Below are 20,266 nucleotides of genomic sequence, written 5' to 3'. Positions count from 1 at the left end.
CAAGTGAGCCAAGGCCAAATGGAGAGCCAGTGAGATTGCATCCACTGTAGACCTATTATGGCAATGTCCAAACTCCAGTGGTTGCAGGTCCTCCTTTAGACAGGAGTTGATTTTGGCCGTGACCAACCTGTCAAAGCACTTTATCACAGTAGATGTGAGTGTAACTGGCTGATGGTTCTTGAGGCACCTCACCCTTTTCTTGGGCAATGAAATTTGAAATTTCATCAAATTCTAACTCGTTTTTCTAGAGATTTAGCTGTTCCTTCCCTTTTCCTGGAGATCTCATTATCGCTGTTCTCACTGAACCTAAATATCTATTTTATCTTTTTCTAGGGATCTTGCTGCTAGGAACTGTCTTGTGGGAGAGAACCATTTGGTTAAAGTGGCTGATTTTGGGCTAAGCAGATTGATGACAGGAGACACATACACAGCACACGCTGGAGCAAAGTTTCCCATTAAATGGACTGCTCCAGAGAGTCTAGCCTACAACAAATTTTCAATCAAATCTGATGTGTGGGGTAAGTACACATACAGATTTGGGACAGGACCATCTTGATTCATGGGCATTGGTTTAGAGAAGATTCTTCCTTTTGGAAAAAGTTATCTTTAAGTCATCTACTTTATCTCCCAAACATTCATTCTGTTTATGTTGTGTTTTCTAACATTTGATTTCAATTCTAATGATACATTTTAAATTTCACAGTTAACCAGAGCTGGTTAGCTTTGTATGTTCATTTTAACTTTCCAAGGTATTTTCTCGCCACAGAGCCACAACTCCCTTTCTGATACTATCTTTAATCATTATTGGAAGGGTAAATATAGTGAGGGAAACTTTGAAGGCTATCGATCTTGACTGTCTCTCTGATTATTACATGGGATATTGAATATAACAGTAGTGTGTGTCACCCTTGCTTTGGTGGGAATTTTTTCAGTGATCTGCACATTTCTTGCTCTTCCTGTTATGCAAAGAGAGTCAGCATGTCTCATGGGACACTACTGAAACAATTGCAATGCAAAATTGCAACTATGAAAGTGATCTCTTATCACATTGTTTCCCTGACTTTCTCTGCAGCATTTGGTGTTCTTCTGTGGGAAATTGCAACGTACGGCATGTCCCCATACCCTGGAATTGACCTTTCGCAAGTTTATGACCTATTGGAAAAGGATTACAGGATGGAACGGCCTGAGGGCTGCCCAGAGAAAGTTTATGAATTGATGCGTGCATGTGAGTAGGAATTAATTCACTGACACATTTATGCTCTACGTTATACTTTGTTAAGGCATTGGTCTAGTGATCTGAAGGTCACTAGTTCAAGCCTCAGCTGAGACAGCGTGTTGTGTCAACTACACATCGCTCTGCAACGACTCCGGTGCCAAGCTGTATCGGCCCTTGCCCTTCCCTTGGACAAGATTGGTGGCGTGGAGAAGGGAGACTTGCAGCATGGGCAACTGCCAGTCTCCCAGACAACCCTGCCCAGACCTTGCACCCTGGAAACTTTCCAAGGCACAAATCCATGGTCTCTCAAGACTAATGGATGCCTATTGTCTTATATTGGGCAGCATTTCCCAATGAACATGGGAGCGAGAGAAACACTATACTGCTATTTTATTCATTTAATCAAATAGGTTGCACTTGTCATCAATGGCTTAGTCAGCAGCACACCTCATTCCAGTGGGTCCTAGCCCCAAATCAGAACACAGTAATCAAGGCTGGAGATGCAGTTCTGCCCTGTGGGACTGACCGCCTTTTGGATTTGGTATTAACCTTTTAAAGGATGTCCTTAACAGTCTCTGCTTCTACGTCAAAGAAATGGGGGTTGGAATTGGAGTGTCTAAGGTAGTTTAACCAGATCTTTTTAAAAAAGCCATAGAGACTATTTGGCTGTTTAATTTTCTAACATATTAAATACAGAATTGTGTTTTATTCTCATTTAAAGCTCATGGTCTGTAATTCCATCATAACCGATGGTGTAAAACTGAACAGGACCTATTGACAATGTGCAAGGTTGATTATAAAGCGTATCTGCAAGTCATGGCCCTTAGTAAGTCATTTTAATGATATAAAGATAATTGAAAGTGTGCCATGCTGAAATGGACAAATAACTTGCACCCTCTTTGGCTCAGCAGGCTCATGGCAATTTTTTCTCTGCTACATTTCATCCTTACTTGTGCCTTGCAGAACTTTAAATGCAATTTGCTGCTCATTGCCCATATGCTGCCTTTTCAAAGCAGCAGAACAATTTCATTCTTAACCTACCCTTCAAATCTTTTTCCACATAATTCTGCAAATTAGTTCTCTTCAAGTACACCCTATGGACTTTTAGGTTGCTGTAGAAATCACCATCTTTTATTGCAATTTATCATCTGTGAACACATTTCTCACTTTCCCTCTAGTTACTCATACAAATAGCAGAGTAGATCTTTTCCCTTCATTTAACATGTTACTGGAGTGGATGAGTCTTTTCATTAGTTTAGTGTATTACTTTTAGGTCTCTGGAATGAGAACAATTTCAGCTTCTCCAGTCTCTCCAAATAACTGAATTCCCTCATTTCTAATCCTGCAATGAAAAAAGTATGATCACACCATGGGTAAAGGTGGTCACTATTAAATCAATAATCCATTGACATGAGTATGGGAATAGACAGCAAAATGTGAAATGGAGGTTTGATTTCAATCAGAGGTTCTTAAGACTCAATGAAATGATGTAGATTGAGAATACAATGTGGAAGTAGGCCATTTGGATCAACTCATCCATGTCAACCAAGGTGCCCATCTAAGCCATTCTATTTGGAGGCCTTTCGCCCATAGCCTCTGAGTATTTCTTGTCAAATAACTTTTAAGTGTTCTTGTATTACCTGCTCAGCCGTCCCTCTGACAACTTGTTCCTGATATGCACTACCCTCTGTGTGAAGTTGTCACTTAAATTTCTTCAATCTTTCCCCTGTCACCTTAAAGCCATGTCTTCTAGCTTTTGGTTCCTTTTCCCTGGGAGAAAGACAGGGTGAAATCACACAATCAGAGTCCTTCACGATTTTGTACACCTCTCTAAGGTTGCCCCTCAGGCTCCTACACTCCAAGGAAAAAAGTTCTAGCCTGCTGAACCACTCTCTGTAACTCAGGCCCTCAAGTCTGGAAACACCTTCAGAATCGGGTTTAATATCACCGGCATATGTTGTGAAATTTGTTGTCTTTGTAGCAGCAGTACATCCCTACGTAATAAATATAGTAAGGTGTATGTAAAAATAGTTAATTATTGCAAAAAAAGTAATGAGCTTGTATTCATGAGTTCAGTGATCATTCAGAAATCCGATAGCAGAAGGGAAGAAGCTGTTCCTGAATCATTGAGTGTGTGCCTTCAGTCTCCTGTACCACCTTCCTGATGGTAGAAATGAGAAGAGGGCATGTCCTGGGTGTTGGGGGCCCTTAATAATGGAAGCAGCCTTTCTGTGGCCTCACTCATGGAAGATGTCCTTGCCGCTGTAGAGGCTAGTGCCCATGAGTGACTGAGTTCATAATTTCCTGCTTCTCTCAGTCCTATGCATAGTCCCCCACCATACCAGACGGTGATACAGCCAGTTAGAATGTTCTCCATGGTACATCTGCGCAAGTTTGCACTCTGTCCAGCTTAATAACATCTTTCCTGTTAACAGGGTAACCAGAGTCATACACAATACCCACTATGCAGCTCCACTAACGTCTTGTACAAAACATAACATCCCAACTCTTTTATACTCAATACCCTGATTGATGGAAGGCCAGCTTACCAGACTCCTTTCCCAACTATCTACCTATGATACCACTTTTAGAGAACTACCCTGGGGCCCTACTACTCGCTGTGCAAGTGCTACCCTGCTTTGATTTCCCAAAATAGGTGCACTGTTTTACTAGAACCAGAGGAATCTTCCACTGAAAACATAAACTCTCTTTTCAGAGATGCTACCTGACCTGTTTTGCATTTTCTATTTTTACTTCAGCTTTCTAGAACCAGTATTTTTTATTATTAATGCTAAGAAATACACGGGCAAGCAATTGAATGGCAATAATGTTTATTGTTTTACAAACTTCAAAATGTGCTGCTTGTACCTCTAGGCTGGAAGTGGAACCCGGGGGATCGGCCATCGTTTGCAGATGTCCATCGAGCATTCGATACCATGTTTCAGGAATCGAGTATTTCAGAAGGTGAGTCATGGTGTAGAACAAATTAGGGTTCTTGGGGGACTTGGTGTAATTCCCTTTAAGCTGTAAATTGCCTTGAGCTCCAAACAAAGGCAGACTCCATATTTATAGATTACTTGCTCTTTATTTTCATGTAACAATGAGTCATGCCTGTGGAATGCTGCCAGTGCTTTTAGTTGGCATGGGTATAGGTTTTCTTTTTTTCTTTTTTTTTGGAGAAGCCTCCAAATGTGAGTCCAGTACTTGCAGGGAGTGTATGAGACCTTGCCCAGTATGTGCATAGAGTACTTGAGCATTTGCAAGTACAGGCAGTCCCCGGGTTATGAACGAGTTCCGTTCCTGAATCCGTCTTTAAGTTGAATTTGTACGTAACTCGGGACAGGTACATCCGGTATTATTTAGCATCAGTTAGTTAAACGTTTGTCTTAGTATATAGTATATATTTTACCTTTCTATGCATATAAAACACTTAAGAAGCATATGTATTCCAATAATTCAACCACTGCGTTGCTTAGTAATAATTGTAGCTTTCATTGGGGCAGGGCCTTCACATGCTCCATTATTCTCACTTTATCCTTTACCCTGTATCTTTTAAAATTGTGCAGATTGTTGACCGACTGTAGCCTAATGCTTTTCCAATGACTGATGGTGTTTCACTTCTTTCCGATCACTTTATGATTTCCACTTTATTTTCAATCGTGATCGTTTTCCGTCAACGGAACAGGAAACTGCAGATTCAGCAGCAGTCGCGGGTGGTGGGTCCTCTGCCGCCCCGGGTCCGCACTGAGACAGGTTAAATGGGACCAGTGGGGGTAGTGCTGACTGGAAAAGGGGGGGGGAGAGATCAGGGTGAATCTTGCTAAGAAATATTTAAGCCAAATACAAAGTTACACACTCAACAGTGTTAATGGCAACGACTTAAAATGGCAGACAGCGTTCTCCTCCCTCTGTTCGTAAGTATGAGTTGTTTGTAAGTCGGACACTCGTAACTCAGGGACTGCCTGTATCTACTGTACTAGGTGTATTGTGGATAAGATGCAATTGTAGTCTTAAGTTTTGTAGGTGAAATGTGGCATTGGCATGTAGGTCAAATCTTTGTCTTTAAGTATTTTCCATTGTTTAATTACATTGTACATTTCTAGACATTGTCTGGTCATAGAGGTGAGCTGATTATCTTCTCACAAACAAGAGAAAATCTGCAGATGCTGGAAATCCAAGCAACACACAAAAAATGCTGGAGGAACTCAGCAGGCCAGTTAGCATCTATGGAAAAGAGTTGATGTTTTGGACAGAGACCAAGTTCCTGATGAAGGGTCTTAGCCCAAAACATAAACTATACTCTTTTCATAGATGCTGCCTAGCCTGCTGAGTTCCTCCAGTATTTTGTGATCATCTTCTCACCTCCTGGACCCAGCTGCCTCGTTGACCTGACAAGCTACAAATACACATGTTGGTCTCAATTAGACTTTTCTGAATAATTGTTGGTTGCAAAGCTTGGGTTAAATTGGGTCAGACTTGCAGCCACCACTCCTTTATAAAAGAATTTGAAACGGCATGAAACGTGTTTTTTAAAATTGGCACATTGACATGGGTCTGGCGTACCTCAGTGCAGTTTCGAGTGGACTAGGATGGGAGCCTTTACAAGAGGCTAGTCACGTTATACAACAATTGCAGGTTTTTGGGCACAGGGCATATTGAAGTATTCCCGGTCATCCCAGGTTATAGTTGAGCATTAATTTTGTATCCAAACTGTTTTCTGTCCTCTTCTCCATTCACATTTGAAAGTCTTGCTTTGCTTGAAAGAGAAGTGCAACAGTGTCATCTAATAGTCCAGGAATGTCATGGTGATCTTTGTCGTATCCTTTGCAGAGGTCGAAAAGGAACTGGGAAAGAAAGGAGGCAAGTGTTGTGGCACAAGTAAGCCACAAGCGCCAGAGCTGCCAACCAAAACACGTACCCTCCGCAGAACCACTGAGAACAAAGAACCAAATGAGCTCCAGGAGGCACCTCATTCGATATTTAAAACCTCAAGTGATCTTGGTATGTTCACATTAGATCAGGTGGTGACATGGAGGTTTGGAAGGGTGATTGTTAGTGCTTTACAAACAACCCCGCCCCAACATCACAACAGTTTAGGTGACAGAAATTCACCCTTACAAGTCATGACTAAATCTGAGATATGCAATATAAACACATTCAAATAAAAATTTACATTATGGAGAAAAATAAATACAAACTTCTATCTTCAGCTGTCATGTCTTGATGCATGCACAAGGTTCATGTTATGGAAAATAACAAAATTATCTTCCAGGAATACAGGTTTCCCCCTGCTACCCGAAGGTAGAGCGTTCCTGTGAAACAGTTTGTAAGCCGAAATGTCATAAAGTGAAGAAGCAATTACCATTAATTTATATGGGAAAATATTTGAGCATTCCCAGACCCAAAAAAATAACCTACCAAATCATACCAAATAACACATAAAACCTAATATTACACTAACATATAGTAAAAGCAGGAATGATATGATAAATATACAGCCTATATAAAGTAGAAATATTTTACATACGATGTAGTTTCACTTATCAAAATCGGGAAGTCAGCGAGCCAAAATTGATTTGGAGGGGAAAAAATAGGCACATACACACCTACGCACGTACACGCATGCGCACACAACTGCCCGCACAAGGCTTCACGGTCATTGTAGTCTTTCTTGGGGTAGACACATGTATAAAGTGGGCATCTTTTTTTCGTAAAAGTGAAAATCCTCTTTGGTTAGCGAAAACAGGTGCTAATGTAGGTCTTTCGTAACAGTGAGCTGTCGTAAAGCGAACGTTCAAAAAAATGGGGGCCACCTGTACAACCAACCACCCCCATTAACATGGAAGTCATCTATGGTGATCATATAATGTGCACCAACATGAATTTCTAGCTAAATTGAGTGGATTTGAACTCATTTCATACAGGACACTACATCTCAATAATGATTGATATCTGGTCTTTCACACACCCTCATCAGACTGGCCTTGCACTTCTGCAGTTCAGTGACATATCAGCCTGAATATAAATGTGCCTTTCTTCCCCGCCACCCCCAATGCAACCATGTCCAAAACACAGGCTGGATCCTCCAACTTTCTGTACTCCCACTGACGTCCTCTCATTGCCTGCATTTCTTCCATCACACTGTAACAAACCTATAGGCATGTCCAACCCCTCGACTACCCTCCATTACTCATGGCTGCTTCCCCAGTCACGTGCCCATGAACAAGCTGAAAGGCCATCTTCATACCGCTGAAGGTGCTCTGATCCATGTTACCACTTGCTTGGGCTGTTGGAGTAGCACTTGCCCAGAGATTCAGTGAATCGTAATGTGTAAGACATATAGGTGCTTACATTTGCTTCTGCCTACAGATTCTGGAGACCATGAAATGGCCATTTCTCCGATGCTGCTGCGGAAAGACAAAGACACAGACAGCACCTTGGATGATGATCGTTTACAGTCTTCCACTAAAGAGAAAGGCAAATCCAGTTCAATCTTCAGCTCGTTCATCAAGAAGAAGAAAAAGACTGCACCCACCCCACCAAAGCGCAGCAGTTCTTTCCGTGACATGGATGGGCAGGCGGAAAAGAAAGAAACAGTGGAAGATGCCATCACGGTGACGAAAGATGCTAACAATGGATCTTGCGTGAATAATGTAACACCTCTTGACACAATAGACCCAACAAAATTTCAGCATTCACCTAACACTGGGGCACAAAGTACTAACAATGGAGGTGGAGGGGTTGCCAATGGCAGCTTCTTGGGAACAACGGGGTTCTTTCTGCATTCTAGGAAGTCCAGTACATTAGCTGCGGGAAAGCCGGTTGGGAATGAAGAAGAGTTGCTCACAAATTCAAAGCGATTCTTGAGATCGTGCTCTGCATCAACAATGCCTCCTGGAAGTAAGGACCAAGACAGGAAAGCACTGACCCTTCCTCGTGACCTCCAGTCTGCAGGGAAGCAGTCTGACCCGGCCGGGATCTTGGGTTGTGACAGGAATGAGAAGCCAGCCTTGCCTCGAAAGAGGACAAATGAAACTAAAGTGGACACTGTTCCTCGCGGAAACTTAACCACATCATCTCGGCTGCCAAAAAAGACTGATGAGTTAAGTGATGATGTTTTTAACAACCAGGAGTCCAGTCCAAGCTCAAGCCCACCATCATCCACTCCGAAGATTGTTCGAAGGCAGCCGACAGTAATCACATCAATCAATCTCGTCTCCAGGGACAAGGACAAGGATGAGGGAGGGAAGACTTGTGCCTTAAGTTCTGCTTCCCAACAAGACCATACCTCCTCTAGTGCCTCTGCTTGCACATCGAAGCAGAGCTCCACCTCAGTCCTGGGTGGGGTAAAGCTGCTGAACGACGACCCCAAGGTACGAAGGTTCAGGCAGCCTCCTGAGCAGCATCGGTCGTCCTCCATAAAGGACCGGGCCAAGATGCAAAAATCGAAACCAGCTCCTCCTCCTCCTCCCAGCGTGAAATCTGTCCGACCACCCCGAAGCCCGACCCACGAGACCACGGCCGAGACTGCCACGAGCATCAAGCCCAAGCAGTCCACTCAGGTCCCAGACACTGTGAACAGTGAGATCTTGAAGCCGGGTCATCTGGGGGAGAAGAGGCCTTCTCTCCATTCAACAACAAAGTCCCAGTCCTCCACCAAGGCATCAAGTACCAATTCAGCTGCACCCTCTGCCTCTGCGCAGTCTGCCTTATCAGCTGCAGGTGGTGAGCAGCCGCCCTCAGCGACCACAGCCTTCATCCCGCTCATCTCCACCAGAGTATCCTTACGCAAGACACGACAGCAGCCAGAGAAGATCACCAGTGCCAACATCACTAAGGACACCGTTTTAGAGAGCACAGAAGCATTACGTGTGGCCATTGGGAAGAACTCCGAGCAGATGGCCAGCCACAGCGCGGTGCTGGAGGCAGGCAAGAACCTTATCACCTTCTGTGTCAGCTACGTGGACTCCATCCAGCAAATGCGTAATAAGTTTGCCTTCAGAGAGGCCATCAACAAGCTGGAGAGCAACTTACGACAGTTACAGATTTGCTCAGCCAGCCAGGACTTTACCAAACTTCTCTCATCTGTGAAAGAAATCAGTGACATCGTCCAGAGGTAGCAAAGGCTCAGGGGGTGGGGGTGCAAGGGGAAAAAATATGGTCAAAATGCTGCTCCCTGACTCCAAAACAGTGTGATAGAATCGGGGGAGACTTGAGTTTGGCTGATTACCAGGGGAGTATATGGCAGCATGGCTTTCATTGCTTGGTAGCCTTCTAATTCCCCATGTCTGCTTCAGTTTCCTCTCGTTGGGGTCGGTTATTACATCAAATTCTCTAGCACAGAAACAGGACAGTCAGCCCATCAGGTCTGAGCCAGTGTTTTATGCTTCACACCAGCATCTTCCAACCTTCCTGCATCTTAGTCATTAGCATACTCCTCTGTTAATTCCTCACTCATGTTTGTTCACATCACTTTGGGCTGTAGGAATTCATGGTTCCTTGATAATGGGCATCCTTGATACTTAGTGTAAATTCTGAGAAGACACTGTGGTCACTTCCCTGTCATTGTGGCTTAGGAGCTAATAATTAACCTTCTCATCTTTGTTAGTACAATATAGCTTCCATACTTCTGAACTGCATTAATGTCACATGGATACACCAGTTCCACTTGGAAGTAGCTCAGATTGATAAAATGAAATGTCAGTGCTGCTCTTTGAATGTGCTCCCACCTCCTTGAAAACTGCTGAAAAGTGAGAAAGTTTTCTCTTGTTTAAAGCCTTTGACCTCGTCTTTCTGAAAATTTATTCCATGAACTAATTAGACACTAGAAATCTTGACAAGATTCTGTTATCTCATATTCTTCACCATTCATGCACCCCACCCCCTCTTTTCCTTGTCTATATCAAACATTTCCTTTAATCATTCTATCTGAATATTATAGATCTGGATTTTCTATCCTGCTGGTTGTAAAACAGAATATCAGGAAAGCTAAGCCAGAAACTTCTCAATGATTGTCAGTGACTCACTATCTAGATTGAAGACTTTGAGGGTGGAGGACAGTGAAAGGGAGGGACAGCTTACATTAAAGTTTAGGTCCATGTAAACCATTGTGCTCCAGGTATTATTGTTAATTTTATCCCATTAGTTGGAAGTTGTTGATTGGATGTTACTGGTAAGTTTTTCATCTGTCTTTAAAACTAGAACATTGAAAATTGATTCTGAGGTTCTGTGGCATTGCTGAGTCTTTTGTGCAAGTTAGTGAGTTGGAGAAAGGGCAGGACTTGCAGAAACAAATTTTCACTGAAAATATTTTATTTAAGGAATAGCCTATGGCAAACTACAGCTGCTTTTCTCGTTAGAATAGGCTACCTTATCCAAAAAAAAACTGAGTGAAGGATAATTGGATATAAATTATGTGCATAACATCAAACTGTCACTTAACAGTAATGCGGGCCATTGTTGAATGGGAATTATCCAATCATCTGTGTCTGGAAGAGTGTTAGCACTTTATGCAGCTGTACTGGTGATCTGGTGACAATCCCATTGCTGTCTGAGGGAATTGGCCACGTTCTCTGAAATGCAAAAGTACTCATTTGGCTCCAAGATGCAAAGGAATCTCTTGAGGATCTGAAAGGCACTATATTAATGCATGTTATTTTACAATGAAAACACCTATTTCTCTCAATTTTGTGGCAAGATGAGTGTGATCCTAACACTAATTTTAAATGTGTTCTAAGGAAATAAAACCTTAATCTCAGTTGAAGATTATATATTCCTAGCCAAGTAAATATTACTGACATTCAGCAATTTGAGAGTTGACTTTATGAATATTTTAATCACTGTCAAAATAATTGGTTCTGAGAACTGTAGATAATTTTAACTTTGGTAACTGAAGCAAATATGGGGACATGACCCATCGTTTTAATATTTTACATGTTGTCTCAGTCCTGCCCAAGCTGAGATCTAATCACGGGGCTTGAATGCAATAATTCTCATAAGTGGTAAAGTTTTTGTATTCTCCTCTGCAATTAAAATTGCTACCAGAAGAAAGAGTTACTTGCCGATCACTAAATTCACTCAAGCAAACAAAGCCAAGTCATTTGAAACAAATGGAACACTTCAACTTAGCCTGTGAATTTCACCAGCCAGAACCTTGCTAAAGACTGCAGAACTTGCTCCAAAAACTGAAGATTTTGCAAGTATTTTAACTTAAGTTGAGACCTTATATCAAGGCTGCCCATTGATATTCTCCTTCCTGGTGACAGTGTGAACTAGCAATTTAAGGATGGGAGGGTGGGCTGGGTGGTCCAGTGGAGGGGGAAAGAATACTGTTTTGATGGCATCACACAGAAAGCAGCCTGTAGTAAAGCTGGTAAACATATGCTGTGTACTGCTTCTGGGGCAGTCGGGTTTCTTATGATAGCTGGCTTAAATACACCATTAGCATATGTGACACTTCTCACCCCGAATCATTAAGGGCTTGGAAAATAGACCCGTAGAAGCACAATGTGAAATATCAAGATGGTCTAGATGTGAAGTTTATCTTTACATTATAGTTTTATTAAGTAATGCCTTAACTTCCTTCGCACAGCAGTCAAAGATTGATTCAGCCAAACATGTTTTTTCCAAGTTTGTTAACCAGTTGTGTAATGACTTCAGCATCCACCAAACTCTTGAATTACAAAGTTTTTTTTTGTTGGTTATTAGAATGAGATTTTTTTTGTGTTATAATTGTAGAACTGCACTGCCTTGAAATCTGGAAAAGAAAGGCTAAATGTAAGTCATCAGAGTCAGACTGCATGTGGATCTTAGAAGTTGCTACTTTATTTTAATTCTACTTATTGATCTGAAAAGACTTGAAAGAAATTGAATACTTGTATATTTTCTATGCTGAGGTCTAGCTTCATTGCTAAAGCTCATGTAAAAACAATTCAGAACTGTTCTCTTGTGATTCCCTCATCACAGTGATAATCACTGAAGATATAATAGTCTCTGAAATAACCTGTCAGGATCTCCTGACTCCACTGAGAAAGGTTGGATTTCCAAAGCTGCACTATTTTCATTCTGTATGTTATAGCAGTATTTGTTTTGTAAAAAGAGAATTCAGTTTCCAAATATGATGCAACAGGTAAGAAGGCACAACTTGGCAAGTTTAGAGTCTATTATTTCATTTTCCCAACCAGTACCATAAATGCCCTTCAGTAAAGCTGTTCACTATTGTGTTGGTAGCTCCCTCCCTGGCATCTGAATTGGAGATTTGTTTACAAAACATTCCTGTAAACTGATACAAGGCTGTTCAGATTTTTGACAGCTTCTGGGACATAGATTTGCATGAACAACGGTAATCTTATTGTAAACTTTTGCCAATTACAAAAAGACGTTATGAACGCAGCTTGTTTGTAATTGGCAAATAGGGGTTATTACATGGAAGCAGATTATTTGAGCCAACCTGTCCACATTGACATTGTCCCTGTGATCTTACCTGGATTTGGACTATAAGGCACAAGCCTATTTGTCCATTCATTTTGGATTTGGCTAATCTGTACTTCAACATCTTTTACCCATCTTGATTCCATATTCCTTCATATTCTCAAACAACAAAAATCTATTGATGAGTTTTGAAAGTTGCAGTTACTTTTCTTCCCCTAGCACCTGCAACCTTTTGTGAAGATAAAGCAATGATTTCCCTCTATCCTTTACATGAGAAGATACTTCCAGTTTCACTCCTTGCTCACCTATCTAATATTCTGGATCGGCACCAGCTGCTGATTGATTCAATCTCTTATCATTTTAAATACCTTTAGCTTTCAGTTTCTGAACTTGAGAATAAATTTTGTGAACCCTGCCCTGACATTTAATATCATAAAACATAATATATTTGTTAATACCTAAGAAACTTGGGTGAATAGAATTTCTCTCCGGCTAATCCCCGAGATAGTGTCCAAAACTGCACGTAGTTGTACGGTGTTCTTGAGGAAGGAGGCTAGTTGAAAAAAAGTGTCAGGCGTGTTGTCTGTCTCGAAGATTTGTGCTTATTTCTTTGATGTCTGAAATCATCTCGTGTCAGGACGGTAATAGCAAACCAGCTGCATCCTTTGTGTTCTTGTTGATGTGCATCTGATTTTACTGCACTGTATGACTGAGTATTAGTTTTTAAAACAGTTTATCAATTGTTACCAATCAGTCAGCACCAGTAAGGTAAGTGGGTAGAATATATTGTTTTTCTGCATATGCCTTCAATTTAAATATTTTGGTGATCTAGAGGAAAGTACTATGTTTCCTAAACAGTGAAGTTGATTTGCATACAAACTGGTCCAAGTCGTTTTATTCTCCAGAACTGGTTTTATAACTTCCTACCACATTGGTACATTTCATCATATTTGTGTAACTTTATTTTCTCCTGTTTATCTAATTTTTCTTAATCCTGTCATCTTTCTGTATCATCACAATCAACTCATGTCAAATGCTCAAGGAAAACCATCGTGTTCTGACCACTGTCCCTGAAGTCTGGGCTTCCCAATGTTTTGGGACCAAACGTGTAAACTCTCACATCTTCCCTTCACAATGTTTTTGGACCTGTTATGTGCAGTGGTGGTGAGATAGGTGTTTTAAAACAATATGACTAGCGTGTGATTCATACCATGATTTTTCCCAGATGTTAAGTATTACCATTAAGATATATAAAACAATCAATTGCCTATTGAGTGTGAACCAAAGAAGGGTATTTTTCTTTAAGTATGCTGAGGTAGAAAATTAAGATTCCTATCTGAAAAGTCTTTAATTAGCCGGTTGCTTGTTGCTTCACTGGAGGTTAGTAAAGTTGCACTGTTGATTTTGAGCAGAGGTTTATGTGACATCATGTACAATTTATCTGTAGTAAACACTAGATTCATGAGACAAGCCAATGGCACTTAGGAACTTTTACCAAAATTACAGTATGACATAAAAATGCCATAAATTTGATTCTTTCATTATGAGCTTGGCTGCGAGCAAGAATCAAAGGAACAGACCAAGAACTCAACCACTTTTTTATTGTGTTCTCCCTGTATTCTGGTCATAAAATGTAGGCTTGTGACATTTCAGTAACTGAAGAAAGCTCCTCTGAGCCAGCTCTCAGTTACTGGAGCAGGCCTTGTCAACACTAAGTCCAGATGAGTTCCAATCGTCTGCAGGCGGTCAAAATCCAGATTTAAAACTGAAGTAGTGAGTGAGCCAAGCATAGTGTAGTTCATTAATGGAGACTGGCTGAAGAACTACCACTTAAATCATTGGGTGTGAATGTAAAAGTACTTGACAGGCTGACATACCGTTGTGCCGCAGCAGTGTTTAAGAATCTTAGCAGTTGCTCTCTTTGTGCTTTATTAAACCAGTTAACTCAATTGCAGTTTACTTTGAGTGATATAAAATTGTTGGTCTAGAAAAGGCAGTGAAAGAAATTTATTCCAGTCGCCAGTTGACATATATTTAACAATCCCCCCCATCCCACTTTTGGCTGTTGTACATTAAACAGGTCATCTCTACTTTCAGGAAACAATCCATATAATTTTATTAATTCCTCATGTTCAAAGTTATCCCATATTAAAGAAAAACTCTGAAAACTATTTCCACAGTTTTCTGCCCCAGCGATTTCACTGTGTAGAATTTACAGTAATAGCATTGTGAAAAAAGATGGCTAGCATTATTGCAAAATACTGCACGATATTTTTTTTTTAAATTGAAGCACTTGAAGTGAAATTAAGATGTTCTTTTTCTTTGGTTAGGGAGTTGGGGCTGTGATTCGGAACAATTTCCAGCATCACAGCCTGGAGAATACTGCAGGTTAGAACAGGATCAGTTTTACTGGGAGCTGTTGAATGAGGTTGGAACTTATTTCTATCCTTTGGTCAAAATTGGCTTTTAAAATAATAAAGCATGTTGACTTTTAATGATTAATCCAGCACAGCTACTGAGTTCTTCCAGCAGTTTTATCTTTTAAGGTCATGGCCGTGAATTACCCTTTGCACCCGATTTGTGTGCGCCGACCAATGTATATTGGGTGTGTACATTGAGCACGTTAGGGTCGCCCATTTATTTATTTATTTATTTGTCTCAGGTTTTACATTCAGTTTTTATTTTCCCCTTTCCTCCTCCTTCCCATTATTGCTCACTTGCACAGTTTGGTCTTGCACAGATAGGCTCGCTCAGACCATAAATGCGATGTACCTGGTGACTGATGTTTTAGATGCAAGTATCCCCCAAGAATACCATGCCTTATTTACAAATATTTTGGGAATTGGTATCCTTTGACTAATGTAGGCAGATCAAAGTGTTTGAACTGCCTCAAACTGGGATTCCTCAATCCAGAAAGAACTTGCTGAGTAGTTTTGAAATGATTAAAATGTGATGTTTTTTTATGAGTACTGCAGAACATCTGGTGGGTGCAGGCTTTAACCTCAGTGAAGAGGTGGTGCTTGGCTGTATCACACTCACAACAGGGTGCTGCATTGTGGCTACAGCTGCCTCTTCGAAAGGTTAGTCCTAAGTCACTCACCCTTCCTGACTCATTGGCGTGTTTTTGCTCTGTAAAATGCTTCTGCTACCCTTCACACTTCAAGCTTGGAAGTTACTGATCCATTTCTGAAACAAACATGTCCAATATCAAGTTCAACAAACTGATTACACCTGTGCTCAGCATGATCAAAGTTCTGTCAATTCTCAAACTGTTCTTTGACATGAAGTAGAATTTGGAGTTTTTACTGTGTGACTGTCCTGCACACCTCTAGGGCCTTTTTAAAGCAAAGAAAGATAGCATTGACTCGATCTTGAGCTTGTATTGCTTATCACCAAGCTCCTGGGCCAGCAGACACTCGACGATATCGTGGGACAGACATTTCCTCCGAAGCCTGCTTATAACACTCTTGGCAAATAAACCCCACAAAATAAAACCTTTCTGCAATCTGTGTGTATGGTATCATTGTTAATTTCATTGGTTCAATGTTAGTTTTAATCATTTTTAGTATTAGTATCATGTTCTGACCTCGTATCACCCTCGCCATTACTGACTGCTGTGAGTTGGAAATGAAAAATAGCACGCAAGTTGCCTTTTGTTAAGAACAGATCTATTCTTTTTGCCAAGGTACTGTTTTATTTTATTTGGACAACATATTGTGCCACTATTACCTTTGATATTTCTTGATATTACCAACAATGTGTAGGGTGATTAATGTATTCCTTTTACATGTGTCTTTTTGTATCTGTAACATCTATGGTGCAATTTTAAATTTTTTTCTGGTCAAATACAATTTGTGTTTATGTACTTGATGATTGATGCCTTTTTATTAAGCACCCGCCATGTAAGATACACTCAAGTGTTCCACCACTCCAGCTGTATGCCATTGCACAATGACCCATCTGGTTCTTCAGTTAATTGAGAGATCTATTGGGTTTCAGCCAGTACTCAATGAGTAGCTTGCCTTAAGAGCCCAAAAGCTGATTGTTCAAATGTCACTTCGCAGAGCAGATAATGCAAGATCTGGTCAGGTTTGGTTCTGAGGGGATTACTATGCATCCTTTCAGATGAGATGTAAAACCAAGGTCCCATCTCACGTGAATGTAACTAACAGTTGCATTAACTATTTTGAAGAGGTGCCAGGGAGCTTCTTCCTCATATATTGCCCAATATAATTTCAACCATTGGATATACTGAGCATTAATTGCTTTGTAAACTCTTGCTGAGTGCAAGTTTCCTGTGTTTTTATTGACTGGAATGCACATTTACATGTCCTGAGGGGATCCCATAGAAATCTAAATCATCCTCTCAATTCCCCTACCATTATTGAGTTGAAGTAAAATGATGTTTTGTGTTGAAGCTTATTGACCATTACTGTAATAGCAGAAAGAGTAGCTAATTCTGGATCTCTGCTGCAATCAGTAAATCAGTCAAAGCAATTAAAGCATGTTTAGGTTTGAGTTGCTGTTTAATAAAATAGAGAGGCACAGCCCAGTTTTTATGGGGCTAGATGGCAGGAACTCAGGAGGATATAGCGATAGAGGATGAATGTACACTGCATTAACTGGAGTTTGGAAGGTTTACTGTTAAAATTATTCAACCGGAAGAATCAAATTCCAATGAGGAATGAAGGGACATCAAGTTGAAATTAATGTTGGGTCACCCTTTGTGAAGTTCACTTTACACTGTGTTGTGACAAAAATGAATTACTTTCCGCAAAAGAGATGTTTGAGACTAACTGAAGTTTCAAACTTCGAAATTTGCCAGAGTTTTGTTAAACAAGGAATATAGGGGAGAAAGTAGATGAATTGAAATTTGGATCTAAAAAGGGAGAGCTGACATGAGGAATGTATACTTGCCTATTTACATAGTTTTCATCTATGGTGATCCTCTCCCAAGGTTGCATGAGTGCAATGCTATATAATATGGAACAGTTGTCTGGTCTATTATCTTGCAAGATCCTATGTCACAGGGATTTCCAAAGTCATTGTTTTTGGCGTTCATTAAAAATTATTACCCATTCATCCAAAAGTGTGACACAGTAATGTAGCAGTTAGTGCTACTGCCATATATCTTCAGGTTAGATCTTGACCCCACATCATCTCTGTAGAGTTTGGGCACTCTCTCATGTCTGCGTGGGTTTCTCCAGGGTGCTCTTGATTTCCAATGTGTAAAGGTAGGTTATTACTGTAAATTGCCCCATAGTGTAGGCAAAAGAATCCATCTTTTGATGGCCATGTGAGTGAAAATAAATTGGACTAGTAAAGAAGGAGAAAGGGGTTAAGGTTTCTCTGATGGAAGCTGGCAGGGACTCAATGGGTCAAAAGAGTATTTCCATATTCACCAAATCATGTAGTACTGTAGTTCACTGTGCAGGAAGTACCTTGAAAGAACCATGAGACACCCACAACATTTGCATAAATGTTTCTCCCTATTTCTGTGTATGCTCTCATTGGGCACTAACAGCATAGTTCCTCATGTCCAGGTTATATTCCTTCATTTTTGTTCCAACCCTTTAGAAATAAGACTCTGGAATTCTTTGGTTATTTATAGATACCTCTTCATATTAATGTACTACTTAAATTTGAGTGTAGAAATTCACATGCTAATTATATTCTTTGCATAGCAAGATTATTATTTTTAATTATTGCTTGCTTACACAAATTGGGGGAAGTGAAAATCTCGTTTTACAGATTATTTAAAAATCAAATTGATTGAATGCTATTCCCAAGCAGTGTTACTCAGTGCCCTGAAAGAAATTAAATTTTCAGGTTGCCACTTAGGATGAATACTTTAAGATAATAGAATTACTCTAAACTTACCTTCTGCATTAAGCACAAGAGCAAAGCAACTTTAGAAATTCATTACATCTGGAATAAGATATATAAACATGCATTCTTCCTAAAGTAGAAATCCCACCCATCTCCAATGGAAAGCAGAAAAAGATGTTCAACAGCATGGCATTCTTTTGTGAATGGAGAATTCTTTGCATTTCTGAATACTGCTAAGTAAGGACAATGCAAATTTCATCCCAGGGAGCTTCCTTCCAATCTGTTCATCATCTCAGAAGCTCCAACTCTTGAAATATCTTAGCCGGTCACTCAAAGATTTTAAATGTGTTTTTCAATCACATTAGAAAATAACCACCTGTAAAACCTGTGGGGAGAAAAATATTTTATAGACACTTTCTATTCCTTGGTTTAAAGCCTGTTTGATAAAGGTAGCAACATGTTGAATACCAGGTCAAAATTCACCTGTAGTTACATTTTTTACGCTATAAAATTGTTATAGAATATCAAAACCACAGAAAGGAAGCAAATGGGATTTATCAAAATCATACCATGGGTGATGGACTTAAATTATACAGAAATATTTAAGAAGCTAGTTGTTCTTCAAGCAAATAATGTTAGGAGGAGGGGGGGATTTAATGCCATTCCAAATTATGAAATGTTTGCATGATTAGGGAGAAAGAATTTCCTGGATGGAGAATGGAGACTTATTTAAGGAGCCAAAGGGAAAAGACTTTTTGAAGAGGAGTTAGGAATTCTATAATGCTCTGTCAGAAAATGTGGAAGCAAACTTATTTGTTACTTTCAAAAAAAAAGGAATAAGTACTTGAGTACAAAAAGAAAGGGAAGCTGAGTGAAGTAGTCTCAAGATTTTCCACAAAGCATTCAAAATAACCAATACAGCCCAAAGGTCGCCTCCTGTGCTTTAATATTCTGTAATTACTATTTGAGTTAAACGAACCTTTCAAAGTTTCTGCTAGATAAAAATATTTCACTTCTCCCTGCTCAGTTACCTTAGTTACAAAAGTGTTTCTCTGGTCACCCGTGCAATGCTTCACTTGCAATCTATCAGATCTTTGTATTATCTAATTCGGATTCTTGCCAAAAACGGAATAACTCCAAACTGAACTGCTGATTGTTGTAGAATTTCCCACTTGCCTGATGTCTCTGAACATTATGAAGTGACAGTTTAATCAGTCATGTTGAGCTTGGTTTTCCTATTAAGGGACTATTCAGCATTCCGAGAAATACCGATTGCTTTGAATCATGGTACCACTAGGATATCTTTAGCTTCATTCTTCTGTTGTTGGACAAATTCATAAACGCCAACAAGCTGCTGTTTTTTTTCCCCCAAATTTAAAAAAAAATCAATTGGCCAATTCGCAACAGGAGGCCTGAAATGAAAATCGACTACTGGAATTAAGGGAGAGCTATACAATCAGAAGGACTATTTTCTAGATTGAGTTTTAAATCAAAGCTCTATCTGTCCCCTCAGCTGGATACAGGGGGAAGCAGGGAGAGGATGATAGGCTGGAGCAAGATATTCCACCATATTCTTCCCGCCCCCAAACTTAACAAAAAAACTCCACGTAACTTGGATGCGCTTATTGTGCCTCTATAAAAACAGTCACATTGAATTCCTCTGTAAGGCCCTGTGTAAATGTGAAAGATCCGTATCACAACTTGAAGAGCATGGAAATACTTGTACATCTTAATGAAGTATTCGACTGCACAATGCTTTTTAAACATTATACCTGACATGAACAAAATACG

General features: G+C 40.2%; 2 protein-coding genes across 3 annotated transcripts in view; one reads left to right on the top strand and one right to left on the bottom strand.

Moving 5' to 3' along the window:
* abl1 (c-abl oncogene 1, non-receptor tyrosine kinase) overlaps positions 1–16,511 on the top strand; it is a 169,177-nt gene extending 152,666 nt beyond the window's left edge. For both annotated transcript variants that reach the window (XM_073052398.1, XM_073052399.1), the window contains exons 7-11: positions 334–518; positions 1,073–1,225; positions 4,091–4,180; positions 6,047–6,217; positions 7,586–16,511. In XM_073052398.1, coding sequence (XP_072908499.1) covers positions 334–518; positions 1,073–1,225; positions 4,091–4,180; positions 6,047–6,217; positions 7,586–9,336 — 2,350 coding nt within the window. In that variant the 3' untranslated portion in view covers positions 9,337–16,511. The remainder of the gene's footprint in view (positions 1–333; positions 519–1,072; positions 1,226–4,090; positions 4,181–6,046; positions 6,218–7,585) is intronic.
* The window catches only part of exosc2 (exosome component 2), a 29,335-nt gene continuing 25,014 nt past the window's right edge, over positions 15,946–20,266 (bottom strand). The window contains exon 10 of the mRNA XM_073052401.1: positions 15,946–18,860. The gene's annotated coding sequence lies outside the window, so the exon portion shown is untranslated. The remainder of the gene's footprint in view (positions 18,861–20,266) is intronic.

Source organism: Hemitrygon akajei, chromosome 7 (genome assembly GCF_048418815.1).
Source record: "Hemitrygon akajei chromosome 7, sHemAka1.3, whole genome shotgun sequence".
Taxonomy (NCBI): Eukaryota; Metazoa; Chordata; class Chondrichthyes; order Myliobatiformes; family Dasyatidae; genus Hemitrygon; species Hemitrygon akajei.
The sequence above is the reverse complement of the archived record's forward strand: the minus strand, read 5'-3'. Positions and strand labels throughout refer to the sequence as shown.